Source organism: Lontra canadensis, unplaced genomic scaffold (genome assembly GCF_010015895.1).
Source record: "Lontra canadensis isolate GAN:19392208 unplaced genomic scaffold, GSC_riverotter_1.0 scaffold570, whole genome shotgun sequence".
NCBI lineage: Eukaryota > Metazoa > Chordata > Mammalia > Carnivora > Mustelidae > Lontra > Lontra canadensis.
Window position 1 is genome coordinate 11,431 of NW_022631557.1, and position 19,062 is coordinate 30,492.

At 57.9% G+C, this 19,062-nt stretch overlaps 2 protein-coding genes across 2 annotated transcripts; both read left to right on the plus strand.

The window, feature by feature from the left end:
* Positions 1–1,358: 1,358 nt before the first annotated feature.
* Positions 1,359–9,187, plus strand: LOC116863124 (coronin-7-like; the record flags this gene model as incomplete). The annotated part of the gene is given in 20 exon segments (XM_032850620.1): positions 1,359–1,481; positions 1,949–2,006; positions 2,084–2,115; positions 2,117–2,230; positions 2,310–2,402; positions 2,512–2,658; positions 3,181–3,307; positions 3,596–3,771; positions 4,240–4,348; positions 4,453–4,539; positions 4,621–4,763; positions 4,838–4,942; positions 5,022–5,107; positions 5,884–6,025; positions 6,124–6,213; positions 6,758–6,874; positions 7,141–7,276; positions 7,687–7,778; positions 8,373–8,459; positions 8,574–9,187. Coding segments are annotated over 20 exon segments (2,070 nt in total), but the record flags the coding sequence as incomplete, so codon positions are not given.
* Positions 9,188–10,967: 1,780 nt separating this feature from the next.
* LOC116863125 (mitochondrial import inner membrane translocase subunit TIM16) lies at positions 10,968–18,230 on the plus strand. The gene is made up of 5 exons (XM_032850621.1): positions 10,968–11,076; positions 15,880–15,964; positions 17,004–17,140; positions 17,544–17,609; positions 18,062–18,230. Exons 1-5 carry the CDS (start codon positions 11,074–11,076, stop codon positions 18,146–18,148), a joined length of 378 nt encoding a protein of 125 aa, XP_032706512.1. The 5' UTR covers positions 10,968–11,073; the 3' UTR covers positions 18,149–18,230.
* Positions 18,231–19,062: the final 832 nt, after the last annotated feature.

Below are 19,062 nucleotides of genomic sequence, written 5' to 3' on the forward strand. Positions count from 1 at the left end.
CTCAGTTCTAGTCCCAGCTACGGGTCGAGCCAAGGGCTGGGCACAGATCTGCTCGGCAAAGGAATGAATGGTTGGCAGTGAAGGAGTGAGTGAATGAAGGTCCCGCTGAAGGGACCTGCTTGCAGCCCCAGTGGAGCCAGCATCCTTGTGGGGTGCACCTCGGGTCACTCGCCAACCTTGTTCCCCTGCCCATCTGCTCCCCCACAGAAGGCACTAGTCAGACCAGGTCAAGAAGGGCAGTTCTGAGCCCAGCTTACACTGCCGACCCAAGGTAATTAGAGCCTTGTTACTCACAGGTGACGGGCCCAGAGGACTCCCGGAAGCCGTGGAGACACCCAGGGCCCCACCCAGCTCCCCAGCCCACTCTGTGGCTCCCAGTAGGGTAGGGAGGGGAGGTGGGCCGCAGGCAGGCTTTGGGCAGCTGGCCAGGAGGTAATGGACGGGCAGGGAAGTGGGGGCTGGGCCTTCTGTTGTCTGGGTGAGGGATAGATGCAGCTGCCGCAGCTGGGCGACCTCTGACCACTGGGACGACAATGAGGAAAGGTCTCTGTTTGAGGGGCAGTGTCAGCACTGGGATGAGAGTCCAGGCCCTTGGGTTCCTAGGGACGTGAAATTGAGACCGGGAGAAGAAACTAACAAATGAAGGCACCTGTCAGAATTCTCCTGGACAGTGACAGGCCATCAGTCCAGAGGTGACTGGTATAGAGTGGCAGGGGTGCTGGGGGCTTCCAGCCTGCCTTCTATGTTCCCAGCCACTGCCCCCCATCCAGAGTCGGGACGGAGAATGGGGAGGGAAGGGCGAAGGAGGCCCTTGTCTCAGCCCCTGGCTTAGTTTTAAAGTCATGCTGAGGAGGCTTCTGAGTCTCTAAGATGTCCTCAGAAGCCTGGGGTAACTAAGGAGGGCGTCCCCAAACCTTAGTGCAGACCTGGTGCACCCAGGCCGACTGTACTGGGCAGGGATGGAGGGAGTCCCTGGTTCCAGCAGGCCCACTCGTCTTCCTTGGTAACTCCGGCCTGATTCATGGGCTGGCCACAATGGGAGCCCAGGGACAGAGTGCATGTGGGCTCTTTTTGGAGCTGGTGAGCCTGGGATGGAGCTCAGGACTGAGGTGTAGAAGGGGGGCCCAGCTTCCCTATGCCCAGGGTCCATATGAGTCCTGGAGTGAAGCAGGTGGGCAGATGGGGAACCCAGGGCAAGAAACGCTGGGACATGGGGATGTGCTCAGCGTCGGTGTGTTGGTAGCACAGGGAGAAAGTGGAGGGTCCCAGGGGACAGGCTGGACACAGCTAGAGGGGCCACATCCCTCCCCGCCAGCATGGTGCTCGGCCTGAGCCCCCATCTGGAGTCACGAGGCTGACCGTTCTCCAGCTGCCCCTCAGGGACAGAGGCTGGCCACATCCTGCCCACTAGCCCTCTCTCCCTCAGGTCTCTGCTGCCCCTGCTGGACCCAGACTCCGGGCTCCTGATCCTGGCAGGAAAGGTGAGCAAGACGCTGGAGTGCCCGTCCTTGTCAGCGCCCCCCACCAAGGGTAGTGCCCTCACGTGCCAGGTCCTTCCCAACCTTTGACCTAGCCCGCCACCTGGGAGACTGGGGACAGAAAGAAGCCTAAGCTGTGTGACCCAGGCTGCACCCCTGTCAGGCTGAGTGGCATTCAGATCGGGATGACTGTAACACCCGAAAATGTCAGCTTTGTGGACAAGACCAACACTCAAGCAGGGTTAGCCCGTGGCAAGGCACTCTAAATCCGGACTGTGCCCTGTTCTTAGTGTGCACGGTGAAGCCAACTGAAGGCGGGGTGCTGCTGTGGGCTTGGGAGCGGGCGGGGGGGGGGGGGGGGGGGCTGGGGGGCGGGAGCTGGGTCGGCGTATGAAGCTGGTGCCCGCGGAGGAGGCCTGGCGCAGGCGGCCTGACCGCGAGTGGCCGCACTCAGTCTGGGCTTGTTTCAGGGCGAGAGTCAGTTGTACTGCTATGAGGTAGCCCCCCAGCAGCCAGCACTGAGCTCAGGTAAGCCCTGTTCTCCTCCGTCCTCCCCCTCCTCTCTCCCACCCTCCCTGACTGTCTTCCCGTGGTGTCCCCCACAGTGACCCAGTGCCTCCTGGAGAACGTGCTGCGGGGGGGCGGCTCTCGTGCCCCGGCGGGCGCTGGCCGTCATGGGCTGCGAGGTGCTCCGCGTCTTGCAGTTGAGCGACACGGCTATCGTGCCTGTCAGCTACCACGTGCCTCGCAAGGTGAGGGCTACCCTGGGTGAGGGGCCAGGAGGGCCTGGGCAGCCTGGACCTCCCCGGCCACGTACCTGTCTACTACTAGGCTGTGGAGTTCCATGAGGACCTGTTCCCAGACACCGCAGGCTGCGTGCCCGCCTCTGACCCCCATGCCTGGTGGGCTGGGAGCAACCAGCAGGTAGGGCCACGGCCTGGCTGGCCACTGCACTGTCCTGTCCAGCTGTCTGTTCACCGGCTTCAAACACCTGTCCCATTCCCCCATCTCAAGCGCCAGCCTCTTCCCACAGGTGCAGAAGGTGAGCCTCCACCCAGCTCACCGGCCCTACCCCAGCTTCACCTCCTGCCTGGTGCCCCCTGCGGAGCCCGCCCCCGATGCAGCCCCGCCTGCTGCGGCCATGCCTGCAGACACCCCGGGGGGTGATGCGGACCCCAGCGTGAGTACCTGGGCTGTCCGCCCGTCCTCCCCATCCTGCCGCCACCGTGGGTCCCCTGAGTCAAAGCTGGCAAGCACGTTGGGCCGCCTGATGGTCTTTGAGCCTTTTTTAGCTGTTAAGCGCAAGAGCGAGAAACACGTGAAGCATAAATAAAGACCTTCGCACTGTTCTCTAAATTGAGCAAACACATGAAAAGCAAGACTTTCACAGAAAATCCAGATTTCTGGCTTCTCTTGGAATCCTGGCAGATCTTAACCCAACTGGCCTGTTCTCCTACAAAGCTAGGAGCTGGCAGCTACCACCCTCTGTCCGCACAGTCTGAAGCTTAGCTCGCCCTGTGTCACCTCCAGCCCTGGTCAGTGTGGGTGTTTGTGTCTCCACCCAACACCCCACAGTGGGGCTTCCTGCCCACACAGTGTCCCACCGGCCGGGAGGAGGGGCCCAGACTGATGACCCCAGCGCCATCCTGCTTTGGCCAACACACTGGGGCCTGCTGGCTGACCCAGGGTGCTTCTCCCCCAGGAGGGCTTCTCCTCCCCTCTTAGCTCGCTGACCTCACCCTGCACGCCCTCCAGCCTGGGGCCCTCGCTCTCTAGCTCCAGTGGCATCGGCACCAGCCCCAGCCAGAGGTCCCTGCAGAGCCTGCTGGGTACGTGTGTCTGGGCAGGAACTAAACCTGTGTATGTTCACCTCCCCTCCTGGTGGGGTCACCTGTCCCTGTGGGATGAGGTGAGTCTCAAGGAAGAGGGCAGCCTGGATGTTCCCTGGAGTCCTGGGCTCGCAAGTCCCGTTTCCAGGCGTAGTTCTGGGCAGGTTGTGTTGGCAGAGGCTGGGGCATGGGGCGTGCGCCCCGCAGCGAGGGGAGCAGGCAGCCAGGACTCAGGGCAAGCAGACAGGCAGGGCGTCCTCATGTGACTCTGTCCCTGCCGCCTGCCAGGCCCCAGTTCCAAGTTCCGCCATGCTCAGGGCACCGTCCTGCACCGAGACAGCCACATCACCAACCTCAAGGGGCTCAACCTCACCACGCCCGGCGAGAGTGACGGATTCTGTGCCAACCGTCTACGCGTGGCCGTGCCCTTGCTCAGCAGTGGCGGGCAAGTGGCTGTGCTGGAGGTGAGGGACCCCGCCCACCACCGTGTGCTCCAGGGCCCTGCAGGAAGCTAAGGGCATGGGGTACCCACACCAGCTCCAATCTCAGTGCCGGGCACTCACACTGCATCCCCTTAAATCCCTGTCCTGCAGGGATACCACTCTTCTCCCCATTTTACAGATGGGAGAGAGCAGTGAGGCACAGAGAGGTTTGGTGCCCTGTCGGGTCACACGGCCGTGTAAGCTGGGATTCGAACCCAGGCTGCCTGGCCCCCAAGCCCGAGCTCTTACCTCCGATCCACACTGCCCCCCTCACTTTCTGGGACCTCATGGTACTGGGGCTCAGCTGAAGATGGCTGAGGCAGAGAGCTTGGGGCACCCAGCAGTGGGGCATTGGCTGCAGAGGGTGGGGGCGCAGGCACGCAGCTTGCCGTGCAGCCCTGGGGACTGAGCTCCCCGCCTGTTTACGTGCCTGGGCGCTGCCTCCCACAGCTGCAGAAGCCTGGCCGCCTGCCCGACACAGCACTGCCCACGCTGCAGAATGGGGCAGCTGTGACAGATCTGGCTTGGGACCCCTTTGACCCCTACCGCCTCGCTGTGGGTAAGGAGGCTGGGTGCTAGGTTTGAGGGAGGGTTCGGGGTTCTGAACGAGGGCACACAACCCAGAGGTGTTGGGCACAGCAGTGATGAGCCTGCATTCGGCAGGTGGGGAGGACGCCAGGATCCGACTGTGGCGGGTGCCCCCAGAGGGCCTGCAGGAGGTGCTCACGACACCTGAGGCTGTGCTCACAGGTCAGCTGGGCCCAGGGTGTGGGCTGGGAGACGGGCGGCGACTCCTGAGGGGCTCAGCATTCCCCCATGCCTCTCCCCAAGGCCACACAGAGAAGATCTACTCTCTGCGCTTCCACCCCCTGGCCGCTGACGTGCTGGCCTCCTCTTCCTATGACCTTACCATTCGGATCTGGGACCTTCAGGCGGGAGCCGAGCGGCTGAAGCTGCAGGGCCACCGGGACCAGGTAGGACATGCGTGGGCAGGGACCCAGCCACATGTGCAGAGCTGCCTCTCACATCTGTCTGCACCTGCCTCCAGATCTTTAGCCTGGCTTGGAGTCCCGACGGACGACATCTGGCCACTGTCTGCAAGGACGGGTACTTGCGGGTCTATGAGCCCCGGGGTGGTCCTGAGCCCCTGCAGGTGAGCAGGGTACACTGGGGGCAGCCTCCAGACCTGCCCAAGGGATGGCTGTTGGTCTTCACGTGCTATATCCCACCAGGAAGGCCCAGGGCCCGAGGGAGCCCGTGGAGCCCGCGTGGTCTGGGCGTGTGATGGTCACTGTCTGCTGGTGTCTGGTTTTGACAGGTAAGGACTCGGGGACCACCATCCCTAGCTAATTGTGTCCTCCTTCCCCAGATGCCCATACGTGTATTAGGCATCAAAAACTGTCCCTGCTATTCACTGATTGGATGGATGGAAAGATGGCTGGATGTATCAGTGGGTTGGTGGGTAGATTGGTGGATGCATGGGAAAGAGGGAGGTGGGGAGGAAGAATGAGTCAACTGGGAACCCAGAAGTTAAGAACCCCGTGCTGCTGCCTGGAGCCCATGCCTGGTGGGGACCAGGTAAAGAGCATGAAGAAACCAAGCCTACTAGAGAGGTCCGAGGGATGGGTATTTGGCACTTGGGAGGAGGAACCAGGGAGGGCCTCCTAAGGGAGATGTCATCTGAACTGAGCCACAAAAGAGCTAGTACCCAGAAACCCAGGGGAGAGGGCATTCAAGTCTGGATGGAAAAGCCAGGAAGCTGACCAGTCAGGCCGGAGCAGAGGATGAGAAGCTGAGTGTGGGGAGATAAGTCCAGACTACAGGTCATGGTGGCCAGGAAACAGTGCAGTGTAAGGACTGTGCCGAGAAGGGTCAGGGGCAACAGAGTGAGTAGCGGTCAAGGATGAGGCTGTGGCATGACTCTGGGCTGGTAGTTCTGAGAACTGGATCAGGAAAGAGAATGGACAGAGCCCCTTCAGGCTCCAAAGCCCTCTGGGTCCCCAGCCTGACCAGGGTGCTTGTCAGAGTCCTTGCCCTGATCTAGGCCTCTGCAGTTCTAAGGACCTGCTTCTGTTCCCCGGATCTCCGTTGCAGCCGAAGTGAGCGCCAGCTGCTTCTGTACCCCACCGAGGCCCTGGCCGGTGGTCCTTTGGCCGTCCTGGGGTTGGACGTGGCTCCCTCTACTCTGCTTCCCAGCTATGACCCAGATACCAGCCTGGTGCTACTCACCGGCAAGGTGGGCTGGGGTATGCAGGTGGGGGCGGTGGACAGGTGAGCGGTGGGGAGGAAGGCAGCTTGAGCTGGCCGCCTCCCTCTCACCACCCCGCGACCTAGGGCGACACCCGCGTGTTCCTGTATGAGCTGCTGCCGGAGGCTCCTTTCTTCCTGGAGTGCAATAGCTTCACCTCATCGGACCCCCACAAGGTGAGGGGCACTCCCTAGTCCTCCTTTCTCTGGAGGACACTGGGCTCCCTCGCCCTCTACTGGCCAGATGGGGAAGTGCAGGGGCCTGTGAGGTCAGCAGGTCACTGGGCCAGGGCGGGCTGGCAGCTCTCTGGAGCTGGGTGTTAAACTCTACCGCTATTAAAAATTAATCCATAAAATCTTAAGTTATATGAACCTACAAATAAATTACATTAAAAACCACGGCAGTAAACATCCAGTGTATCATTTCTTACTCATTTTAGCTGATCTTACAGCTGATTTTGTGCTGCCAGGCTTACTTAGTATATCTGTGGGAGCTGTCAGTGGAGACACCCTCCGGGGCTACCACACACGTCCCCCCAGCTCTGCACTGAACAGGTTCTGTCGGTAGCGTGAAGTTGCCATCAGGGCTACCCGTCGGGGTGTCTTTCCCCCAGAGAGCTCGCAGTTGAGCGCCGCCAGCACGCTGTGGTGCGGGGACAGGCTGCAGTGCCGGTGCTCCAGGAGGGCCCCGGTGGCAGCTCAGACTCCCCTGTTCTCCCAGGGCTTCATCCTCCTGCCCAAGACGGAGTGTGACGTGCGGGAAGTAGAGTTTGCCCGATGCCTGCGGCTTCGCCAGACCTCCCTGGAGCCTGTCGCTTTCCGGCTACCCCGAGTCAGGGTGCGGTTAGGGGCCTGGCACCCAACACCTAGTCCCCCTTCCCAACCCCTGTCAGGAGCTTTGGAGCCTGACTGGCCCTGTCACCAAACAGTCCCAGTTCACTACTCTTTGGGGCACCTGTACCGCTTACTCTGCTGAGATTCTGAAACTGGCAGAAAGCCCAGCCGGGGGTCCTGGGTCTTACCTTAACACCTTCCCAAGGGATGCTGGTGTGCCCTGGGCCTCTGGTTGGTGCTTGCGGGTAGCCGCTTCCTCCTTCCCTACAGAAAGAGTTCTTCCAGGATGATGTCTTCCCAGACACAGCCGTGAGCTGGGAGCCGGTGCTCAGTGCCAGCGCCTGGCTGGGCGGTGCCAATGGGCAGCTCCGGCTTCTCAGTCTGCAGCCCCCTGGCATGACCCCAGGTAGGATGAGGAGCTGGGGGGTGGTGAGCGGGAAGCAGGGGAGTGGGTAGGGATTGGGGAAAGGGGCAAATGGCCAAGTCCAAGGTCCTCCTGTCCCTGATGGGACACAGGAACCCCTGACATTCCCAAGGATGGGGTGCTTGCATTTCCAGGCTCAGACTCTGAGCCCTTTGAGGACAGAGCACAGGGTCTGTGTTTCCACCACATTTCCAACCCTGACAGGAACACACGCACGTGCACACAGGCACACACGCACACTGCCAGGTGACCCCAAGGGGCCTTGTGAACAGAGAGTGGAGTAGCTGTTGTTGCCCCCTCTGGGGTCTCTGCCCCAAGATTCAAGGGCTGGGCAAGCAGTCCTCACCGGGGGGATTCTCTGATGTCCGATGCCTGTCCCTCCCCCACCCCAGTGAGCCAGGCCCCCCGTGAAGCTCCTGCCCGACGGGTCCCACCCTCAGCGCTCTACCTGGAAGAGAAGTCGGACCAGCAAAAGAAGGAAGAGGTAGGCACAGGACACAGTTGGCCAGTGTGGCACGCACAGGGTCCTGGCTACACCTGGTGACTGGCTTCTTGTTCTCTAGTCCAGCCCAAGCTGGGGCAGGAGGTGAGAGAGGACAGCCTGTAACAACTGAAGGTGCTGGGCGAAGCCAGCCCAGGCTGGGACCAGTCCTCACTCAGTTGGGCAGCTTGATGGGGAGAACTTCCAGAGCTCTGCACCTGACCCATGGGGCAGGGGACTCAGGAAGCCAGGGAAGGGCAGAAAGAGGTCCCTATCCGGCCTGGCCCAACCCAAACAGAGCCAAGGCTTTGAGACCCAGGTGTGTTTGGGACCCTGGCACACATTTGAGCGCCTGAGGCAGTGTGTGGAGACAGCTGCCCTGGGACTCCAGTGCTGTGTGTCCATCTGCCTCTGGCTCCCTGATCCCGGATGAGGTTTCTTTTTCTGTGAAAACATCCACTTTGTCAGAGGAAATGACTCTGATGAAAATGGCTCTTTTCACAATCTTGACGGGGTTCACACTGTGAAGTCCTGTGTTTTGGGCTTGGAAGTCCTGTCCTGTTGCCTTCCCAACTCTTCTCCTGTCCGGTCTCCTAGCTGCTGAATGCCATGGTGGCCAAGCTAGGGAACCGGGAGGATCCGCTCCCCCAGGACTCCTTTGAAGGTGTGGACGAGGACGAGTGGGTGAGTAGAGAAGAGAGCCTTGGCATCACCTCCCTCCCTCCGTCGCCTTGCAGCCGACACCCCCCACCCTTCCCCAGACCTCTCACCCCGCACCCCCTTGGTTTATCTCCCCAGGACTAGCCTGCCCACCACTACCTCTAGCCTCACCGGTCGCTGCCACCTCCTAGAACCACCTGGCGTGGTGCCCCCTGCACGCCTCAAATCTCACCCTCCAACTGGGAGAGGCCTTTTGGCCCTGGCACACTTTATCCCAAAGCCCTGGCTTCCTTTGAGTCTTGGGGACTTCTCCGGCCTCTGGGCCCCACTGCAGCCCCCGTAGATTGTCTGCACCTCTGCTTTCTGTGGGACTGGCTGCTTCTCCTCAGCTGCCTGCTAGCATGGGGAGCCAGGGGTGTGGGCGTGGGGGTGGTAGTGGGGGTCAGTAGCACGCCCCTGGGCTGGTCCCAGCCTGGGCTGGCTTCACCCAGCACCTTCAGTTGTTACACGCTGTCCTCTCTCGCCTGCTGCCCCACTTCTCATCAGGAGTCTTGGGGGCTGGCCCCCTGCCAGGCCATTTGGAGCAGCCCCAGTCTCAGGGGCCAGGGACCAGTTGCCCTCCTCCTCAGGTCTGAAACCAGGAGAAAGGGGCATTACAGAGCTGAGGGCCCAATTCAGGGGGCTGTAAACCCCTCAGGGACTGGCCTGAGTGTACCCTGGATGTTTTCAGCAATTAAACTTTTTGAAGCTGGTGACCTCTTGAGCTGCTGTGGTCTTTTGGCTGATGGAAGGGGAAGGGAGCAGAAGGATGGGTGAGGGAATTTGGCTCTGGGTTCCCCCTCGTCCCAGGCTTCACTTTGCTCCTGAGTTCTTTTCTGCTGCTACGAGTTCGTTCATTCATCCAGCACGTAGGCAGTGCTGTGGATGGTAGACACAGTAATGAACAAGAGAGACGAGGCCTCTCGAGGTACTTGTTCTAGTGTTCCTGTGCTGGGAAGCCAGACTGTGTGCAAGTAAGCAGATCGTGAAGAAAGCCGTAAAGAAGACAAAACAGAGCCACCTGGCCGGTTCAGTTGGTAGAGCATGCAACTCTTGATCTCAGAGTAGTGAGTTAAACATGCGCCATGTTAGGCATAGAGATTACTTAATTAAGAAAAAAAAAAAGGAGGGGGGAACAGATGTGGAAAGGGAGCAGCCAAGATGTAGGGAGAGCAGGGTACTCAGAGTCTGAGAGGCAACCTTTAAGCCGAGAATTGAAACCCGAAGGCCACAGAGCTACAAGAAGAACATTTCAGACAAAAGAAAAGGCGGTCACTGCACTGAGGAAAGAATTTGGAGATTTGGAGGAAAGGGCAGTGGTCCAACACATTGTCCAAGGCAGCCTGACTTAACCTTCATTAGGGTTAGGTGTTGAGTACCTTCCCTTTGCCAGCCACCTGTCCAGGAGTGGAGAAAAGAGAAAAGGAATCTACATTCTAGTGGGAAGGAACAGGTTATAAACAGTGAACATAAATGAATTGTAATAATATGGAAGAAGGTGATAAGTAAGAAGTTTGGGGGGAAAAAATAGAGGGGACTGAGAGCCAGACACAAAAAGTCACATACAGTATAATTCCGCTTCCATGAGCTGTTCAGAACAGACCTGTCCAGGAGCACCTGGGTGGCTCAGTCAGGTAAGCATCGGCCTTCTACTCGGGTCATGATCCTGGGGTCCTGGGGTCCTGGGGTGGAGTCCTGCATCAGGCTCCCTGCCCAGCAGGGAGCCCGCTTCCCCTTCTCCCTCTGCCATTCCCCCTCACACCCCCTTATGATCTCTGGCTCTCTGTCAAGTAAAATCTTAAAAAAATAATAATAATAACAAATCCAAAGGACAGGACAAAGCTTAGCGGTCGCCTGGAGCTGGGGGAGGCAAGGGCGGGCAGTTTTTTGGGGGGGGAGTTTAATGAAAATGTTCTGGTGTTCTAATGGTGATGGTTGCACAACTCTGTGAGTACACTAAGAAGAACTGAATTGTGCGCTCTGAAATAGTGAACTTTATCTCAAAGCCGTTACTAAAACACAGTGCAGGGCGAGTTGTAGCCTTGGTGGGGGGCGGGGTGGGCCTCATTGAGGAGGTGACATTTGAGCAAGAACTTGAAAGAGATGTCCTTTCCAGACAGAAGGAACCTAGAAGGAAAACCGTTTTTGAAGTTTTCGGTTTTCTTACATGTTTGTGAGACTTCGGCACCCTACTCATGTTCGTGGGGTGTTTTATGTTTATTGCATATCCTTTAGGACGAAATATTTTGCCAAAACAAGGGAAGAAATTGCCCCGCATTTGCCCGCATTTGACAGATGTATTCATTCTGTCGCATCTAGCACCGCCGGATAAACAGGACGGCCACCTGGGGTCCTGGGACCGCCCATCGCCCGCCCCCGGTCGTCTTCTAAGCCGGAGTCCGAGGCCGACTCCGCCTCGGACTCCGCCCACTGGTTACATCGTACACACGCCCCGCCCCCTGGGGAGGAACAGTGCGCATGCCTAGTACGGCGTCACGCATGCGCTCTCTCCCTTGACCTCTGACCCGCCGGCCGCCCTTGAGTTGGAGCGGTGGGGCTAGGAAGCCGGAGCCTGCGACTCCGAGGCGGAGCGGCCACCATGGTGAGCCTCGGGTAGGACCCTGCTGGGCGGTCAGGGAGGCTGTTTCGGGGCTGGGGCCGGGGCGGCGAGCTCCGGCCGGGCTGCGGGCGCGGCGCGCCGCCTACGTGCCCGGGGGGAATTGGGTCCGGGGGCGTCGCACCGGGAGGACTGCGGCGGGCCACAGAAGGCAGGGCGGACCTGGCCGGCCTGAAAATGCCCAGCAGAGGCGGTCGCCATGTGCGCACAGCCCCCGCGCGGGGACCTGGCCCGGGAGTCCCTGCGCAGGCTCGCAGCCAGTTGGTGGTATCGCCCTGTTACTGTCCCTCTTTGAAAGCTGACGAAACGGGCTCTGAGACTTTGCCAAGAAAGGAGCACACCCGGGGCTTGACCAGGCCCCGCGACACCGAAAGCTGAGCGTTTCTGCGGTACCATTGGCACCCGGAACCGGTCCAGAGACCTGGGCCGGACTGGCTGCGACAGGTCACCTGGGGACCCTTTAAAAATGCAGTGTCCTTAGTTCTGTCCACGGAGGTTCTAGAAGTCCCCCCAGGTGATTGAAGCAGTCGGTTTGGGGAGCCACTTCCTAACCAGTAGTAAGGATACTCTAAGAGCTTGCAGGTGCCATGCCCTGAGCTGAGGCCTTATGTGGGTTCTCTCATTAATGCTTATGAAATTCTGATGGTCCTTGTTCCCTTTTCACTGAGAAGGACTCTGAATGCCAGGGAGTTTGATTCCTCCAGGGTCATTTCATCCAGTGGTGTCATTCGAGTGCTGACATGTTTTTGACCTACAATGAAGCCTTCAACCGGGTCCCTGTCATGCATTCCTGCGTGTCACTCTGAGCCACCCTCAAGGGCCAGATAAAATGTTGCTCTCGAGGAGTTTGTATCCTAAAGGGAGAACTGGGCAAGTCTGTAAAATATGACAGCGTGGTAATAGGATAAGATAGTGTTCTGAGATGGTTTCACTGGGGTGGGGAGCGGTACCATCTTGGAGGAAGTTGGGTTTTGACAGTATGAGAGTAGTAGGGAGGGCATTCAAGGTTAATGGGTATGGTGTTGGGGGGGTGATAAAAATGTTCAGGAACTAGTGATACTGTACTTTTTAGTGTATTTACAGAGTTTGTGAATACACTAACATCACCGAATATTTGAGAAGAGTGACTTGTGTGTGAATTGGGAGACATCGGGGTAAAAGTAGTAAGAGCTGATTTAAAAGTAGGTGGTATGGCTGCAGGGCAGAGAGAGGTGAGGGGAGAGAAAACCAGAGAAGTTGTTTGTAGTTAGAGCTGAGGATGCCCGCCTAAGAAGTGGACTGAATTCGTAGGCAGTGGCTGTGGAGAGTTGTGTGGCGGAAGCCCTCCAGCAGAGGGAGCGGTAGGAACAGGAATTTGGAAACCCTGTCTGGGGGCATAGAGTTTTTGCCCATGGTGAGCTGGTTGTCATATTCATACAAATGCCAGTCGGGCTGCCGTGCCAGCCATAGGTGGGGGCCCCAGGCATACCATGGTCCTGACTGTTCTCCTGCCTAGTTGTGATGCCAGAGGCTGTTTGCAGGGGCTCTGGGTGAACAAAGCCCCCTTCCTACCTCAGTGCATCCTTGAGAAGGAGGTTAGGCTCGGTGGCAGTCTCTGCCCACCGGCCCAAGAGCCTAGAACTGGGCTTTGAAGGGAACATTGCACATGGGTCTTTCTGAAAGCCAGGCTCCTTTCTTGATGCACTTAACATGAGAAGCCACATTCCCAAATGTCCCCCAGTGCTTGCCTGTGCTCTTCTGCTCTGGTCCTGAGTTGGATGCCGTGTCAGCTGGTTGTTCTTGTCCAGGGTCTTCAGGCCCAAGTGTCAGTGGACTATGGGATGTTTTGGGACTATCTAGGAGAGGCCTCAGCTAGTGGCAGTCTTCCTCACTCCTTGTCACTAGAGAACTCTGAGCATGGCTGATCCGCAGCTGGCGCCGGGCACTGAATGAGCGGATGATCTCTAGACCAGCAGGGTCTCGTTCAGAAGTGAAGGTTAAGGTTGGGCTGCTTTGAACCTGCCAATGACTGCCTGGTTGGTTTTACGTGGATTGCCTCCTGAGGAACTTGCAGCCCTCCTGTGAGGAAGGTATTATTTTCCCCAATTTGCAGATGAGAAAACTGAGGTTCTGAGTGGTTGGGTAATTTGCCCAGGGCCACACAGCTAACTAGAAAACAAGCCAGGAGTCCAGGTTATAGCTCCAAAGCAGCCTTCTCCCTCCTCTTCCACACTGCTTCTCACTGCCCTTGGCACATAGCTTGGTTTTTTGCAGCCTTCTCCCCTGAGGAATCAGCGGATATGTCAAATGAGTTGCCTCATTGGGAAAAGCTGTTACTCCATAGTGTCTGACCTTTGTTAAGTTTTGTGAAACAAAGAAGTGTAATAGATGAAAAGCAACGTTTATTGAGCACCTACTATATCATCAGGTTCTGTGCCAGACACTTTACAAGCATTATCTAATTGAATCCCTGACAGCCTTATTGTTGGGCACATTTCACAGGGGAGGAAACAGGCTGAGGGAACCTGAGAGTTTGTGTCGGGCACACAGCTGGAATTTGCACACAGGTGATTCCAGAGGTCACCTATATGACCACACACCATACTTCCTCCCCTAGAGAGGCCTCAGCGGGCCAGCCAGGCAGCCCGCTTAGCCAGCCGGGATGGCCTCTGAAACTGCAGGCCCCCCCCGAGCCACTGTGCAGCCGTGGCGCTCCAGCAGTGGGAGTGACTGGGCCGCAGTGGTCTGAAGTCTGCCGTTGTGGCTGGGGAGCTGCTCCTCTACCTTCTCAGTAGTACCTTCTCAACGTTCATTACTGAGCAGCAGCCACTGCTCCGGGCAGAGGTCAGTGGGCAGTACCAGCCACAGCTGTGGGGCTGCCCTTGGGCGTGTGGCAGCAGATGAACGGATGGTCTGAGGCCTAAAGGGTGTGCAGGCCGAGGGAGCCCTCTGAAGCCACCTACGGGCCTGTCACTCTCTCCATGCCCCAGACAGGACCAGCAGTCCATCCAGGAACCTCCTCTCCCACTCAGGAGGGGCTTTGGGCATGGAAGGAGATGTTAGGCAACTTCCCAACCTGCAATGTGCCCCGTGTTTGTCTTGCCACCCACAGCACAGCTGGCTGAGGCCCTGCCCCCTCCCTTTGATCACTAAAGAGTCCTCACTGAGCTTTGCTTTCTGGTGTGAAATACAGGGCTTAGGAAATTTCTACTTAGTTGTGAAATCCAACCCCACTTCCATTTATTAATTACTGCTAGCGTCCCAGAACCAACATCCCACTCCGCCCATAAGGGCAGGTTCATTGGAAGCCAAACCAGGCCAGTTCGGGAGTCTGGATTCCACTGGAATCTGACGAGCCCCTCTTTGGCCTTTGGGCTGGGTTCTTGGTCCTGGTCAGGTTGCTCACGTGCTCTCCCTGCAGGATCCTGTGTGGGGTGGGCAGCCTGGAGATGCCACGGCAAACAGCGCCAGTTTGGGGTTTCCTACCCACCTTCCCCTTGAGGACTAGCCATGTCCTCAGGCTGATCATAAAACCTCTCTGTGCCTTGGTGTCTTGAATTTTGCCGTTGAATAGCATAGTAAATAGAATACGGTGACTGGCACCCAGGCTCGGTTGATACCTGTTGAGTGACAACATCTGACGACAGAGGAGTGCAAAAAAGAGAAAGGGAAGCCACAGGAGGGTGCCCGTGAACAGTGTCGACCTGCAGTGAGTGCTCTCTGGGTCCTCCGCGCACCCTGCTTTGTGCCATCGCACACACAGGGCCCAGGGCCATTTCCACATGTGCTGTTTGTACGTAATCTCTGTTCTCAGTCAGTCTGTACAGTTTCCTGTCTCAGCCATCTTTTTAGCCTTAACCTCTAACGACCTTACACGTCCCCTGTGCTCTGGGTTGCTCCCAGGACAACCTTTACACTTTCTCCTGTTGGGCTCGCCCTGGTCCCACTGCCTAGAAAGCCCCGATACTCCCTTTGTGATTCCATCTGCCCTCAAAATCCAGCCCAGGAGAGATATCTTTTCCCTGAGTTTCCATCTCATCTTGAGGCTTTCTTCCATGGCCTTTCTGTCCTCCTGGGCGTGGTTCATGAGACTCTTCTGTACTGGGTTAGAAAACCGTGCTGCGCCAGTGTAGACGCTTCCCCATGGGGGGGTCAGTGTGCAGGAGCTCCGAGGGCACGGCTGGCTTCCGCGGATCCTTGTAGGCCGGGTGCTGAGCAGAGCTTAGCGGAGTCTGCACGGGCTTGAACCAGTGGAGGAGCTGGTGGCCAGTCCTGTTCTCCCTCAGCGGCTGGCCCTCCGTATCTTTGCCTCATACCCTGCCCCCCCCCCCCGTGGGCTTTTTGCTGCTTGAAGGTGGAGAGTCTTGTTCACTTTTGTTGTGTTGATTGGAAGGGTGGTCACTAGTCTTGGGAACCGAGGTGGCTCCCGGCTGGTTGAACAGAGGTGGGAGCTGCCAGTCTCGGGAGCTCAGAAGGGACGTGCAGGGCGAGTTAATGGTCTGGGCACAGCCTCTGGGCCCTGCAGCCCCATCACCTCAGCTCCTCCCCTCCTGTGTGAAGGCCGTTGGTGGGGGGCGGGGGGGCTTCCTGTCTGTCCCTGGGGACTCCCTCGGGTTCACCCCCAGCCGTCTGTCCGGTGAGCCCCTGAACCACCCAGAGCAGAGGCTCTTTCTCAGGGTATTTGGAACAAGTCACCTGTGACTGCTGCTCTGTGCTTCATCACCTCCGAGACCTTGTCACTCGGAAGCCTTTTCCAGGGTCCCATCTCTAGAATGCAGCCTGCTAACCAGGTCCCTGCTTTGTCCACAGGCCAGGTACCTGGCCCAGATCATTGTGATGGGGGCGCAGGTGGTGGGCAGGGCCTTCGCACGAGCGCTGCGGCAGGAGTTTGCAGGTAAGGCTGGGGGGGTGCTGGCCGCTCCTGCCCAGGTCACATTTTCCCGTCTGTGGCCGCTCACCACGGGCCCACAGTGAATGCAGGGCCCTCAGCAGCCTGGGGCATTTCCCGGGGATGGGGGACATCATTGGATTTTGGGACATTCTCATGAAAGGGAAACTTGGGGGGCGGCTGGGTGGCTCAGTGGGTTAAAGCCTCTGCCTTCGGCTCAGGTCGTGATCTCAGGGTCCTGGGATCGAGCCCTGCATCGGGCTCTCTGCTCAGCAGGGAGCCTGCTTCCTCCTCTCTCTCTGCCTGCCTCTCTGCCTACTTGTGATCTCCGTCTGTCAAATAAATAAAAATAAATAAAATCTTTAAAAAAAAAAAAGAAAGGGAAACTTGGTTGACGTGAACGTGGAGGCAGGAGGTGGCAAGCTGGCTCACCTGGCCACCTGTTTTTGTAAACAGTTTTACTGGAACACAGCCCTACCCTCTGGTTGCTTACAAGACAAAGTCACGTAATTGCAACACAGACTCTAATTGCTCTGCCAAGCCTAAAACGTTTATTCTTTGACCCTTTAAGAAAAAGTTTGGTGGCTTCTGATTCTAGGGTCACTGAAATGGAAAAGGTCACCTGAGCCACTTGCTTTGCCGTCTAGGTAACTGGTGGGCGGCCAGGTCTCACCTGAGCTGTTATTACCTCTTCCTCCTTACAGCTTCGTCCTGCTTCCCATTGTAGCCTAAAGCTCCCCAACTTGCTGTCACTTGGGATGAGGGGTCAGGGGAGAGGGGAGGGACAGGGCCATCTCATGGTCTTGGTTGGCACCAGGTACCAGGGTTGGGGACCAGAACCTGTCCCTGTCCTCCAGTGGGCTCAGTCTTCACTTCAAAAATTCCCAACCCACCCTCCCAAAATATCCACTCCTGGAGAGGGGTGTACCCCGTTCCTGCGCGTGTCTTCTCCCATGCCAACTGGCAGGCTGTGCTGCCTACGTGGAAGGCTCAAGGGAACCCTTGGGCCTCTGAGGGCTGAGCACTCACCAGTGTGTCCACACAGCCAGCCGGGCGGCAGCTGATGCGCGAGGACGTGCTGGACACCAGTCTGCAGCTGCTTCTAACCTGTCCGGCCTCAGCCTCCAGGAGGCCCAGCAGATTCTCAATGTCTCCAAGCTGAGCCCTGAGGAGATCCAGAAGGTGAGACTGCCAGGCTGGCTCGGAGGTGGGTCTTGCCTGGGCAGACCAGAATGGCGGGCTGAGGGGCCGGGCCACCAGGATCAGGAGGAGTGAAGGTGGCCCGGCAGAAAGAGGCGGGTGTGGAGGCTGTGGCTGCAGCCAGCTTGGACCCCAAGTAGTGGGAGCTGCTTGTCACTCCATTTTTAGGCCCAAAGCAGGCAGTGGCACAGAACTCCTTCCCCCTGTGGGCACCTGTCCACTTCTCTGTCCCCTAGCAGTGACAGTGGCTTCCGGGGTTGCATAGGGGGACACTTGGGGCGTCAGGGTTGAACCCTCTGGCTTTCCTTCTTTGTCATTTCCCAGCTTCCCCTGCCTCTGTAACCCAGACACCGCACACCCTCTCACCGTCTCCCCTCCTCTGCAGAACTACGAACACCTATTCAAGGTGAATGATAAGTCCGTGGGTGGCTCCTTCTACCTGCAGTCCAAGGTGGGTGCTCTTCGATGCTGGGAGGAGGGCACGCAAGGGGGCCTCTTCTCACTGGGGCCCCTCATTTCTAGGCAGTTCAGAACTTGGCAGGCAGGAAGTTGTGCCGGGCCCTTCCTTGGTGCCCTAGCCTCAGGGAGTATCCCCTAAACTGCCATTCCCTCCAGCTGCCTCAGCTCCATGGGGCCTAGCCGCTTGGGCTGAATTGCCTGGGCCCTGTGTCACCCGGACAGTGGCCCTCCCAGCAGCCATGGCTTTGAGGGAACAGGACCACTAGCTGATAGACAGCAGGGTGTGCCTGGGCCCTGTCCCCCCTGGGAGTGCTGGGCACTGATAAAGGAAGCACTTGTGTTTCCCAAGCTGTTAGCTTAGACATGCCCGCTGCTGTGCGGGGCCTGGGAAGGGCAGAGGTCCATCCCACTCACTGTCCTGCCTGGTTCTAATTCCTTCCCCAGGTGGTCCGAGCCTGGGAGCGCCTGCAGGAGGAGCTCAGGATCCAGGCCCAGGAGAACAGAGAGAAGGAGCAGATGCCCAAAACGTGACCGCTCAGCTCGCCCCACTGCACCCTACCCACCTCCTTTAATTTATAGTTTGGTAATAAATGTCCTTTCTGCATTTCTCAATGCACACATCCAGATTCCAGCCAGTCCTGCCCTCCTGGTGCCAGGCCCCTCCTGCAGCATCAGTGTCCTTAGGTCTCCCTCACCCTTCCCAGGAGGTACAGAGCCGTGCACCCCCGGCTCTGCCACAGGCCGCTTCTCCCTGAGCAGGGTTTCACGCTAGCATCTCTGGAATCTGGGTGGAATGTTCCAGTGCCGCCAGGAAAGAGAAGCCTTCACCAGACTCTCATTGGACCGAGGCCAGGGAGTTGTGTCTCCCTCAGAACGAAGGCTTCGCTCACCAAAGTCACAGCAGGTAGTGGCAGGGTGAGGACCTGAACCCATGATACTTATCCAGAATCTTCTCTCTGCTCCCTCAGCACTTGCCCCCTCCCAGCTCCCAGCAGTAGACCTGGCAGTAGTGGCAGCCGCAGGGTTGGAAGGAAGCCCTGGAATGGGGTCTCTGGGTGCTCCCTGCTAGGGGTAGGAGACCCAGGCCAGGCATAAGACGGTTGGTCAGAGTTCTCAAGCAGGGAGGCTCCACTCGTGGCATAGCCAAGACAGAAACCATCTTTGCAACTCACTTTTATTGTTTCTTTATAAACTTCCTCTCACATGGAGGAATATATTGTTATAGTCATTAGCTTATCTCTTTTTTTTTTTTAAACTCTATGCTAACAGCAATGGAGCCAAGAGGAGGAAAAACATAAGCTACGATAGAAAGGCACTTAGAACCTGTTAAAATACTGATATCCTGGAATGTGCAACAACAAACCCACAACAACAACACGTACACCAGCCCTTTCGAGCCTGGTCTATCACCAAGTCACATGCTGAGCTAACGTCACCTTCCAGTG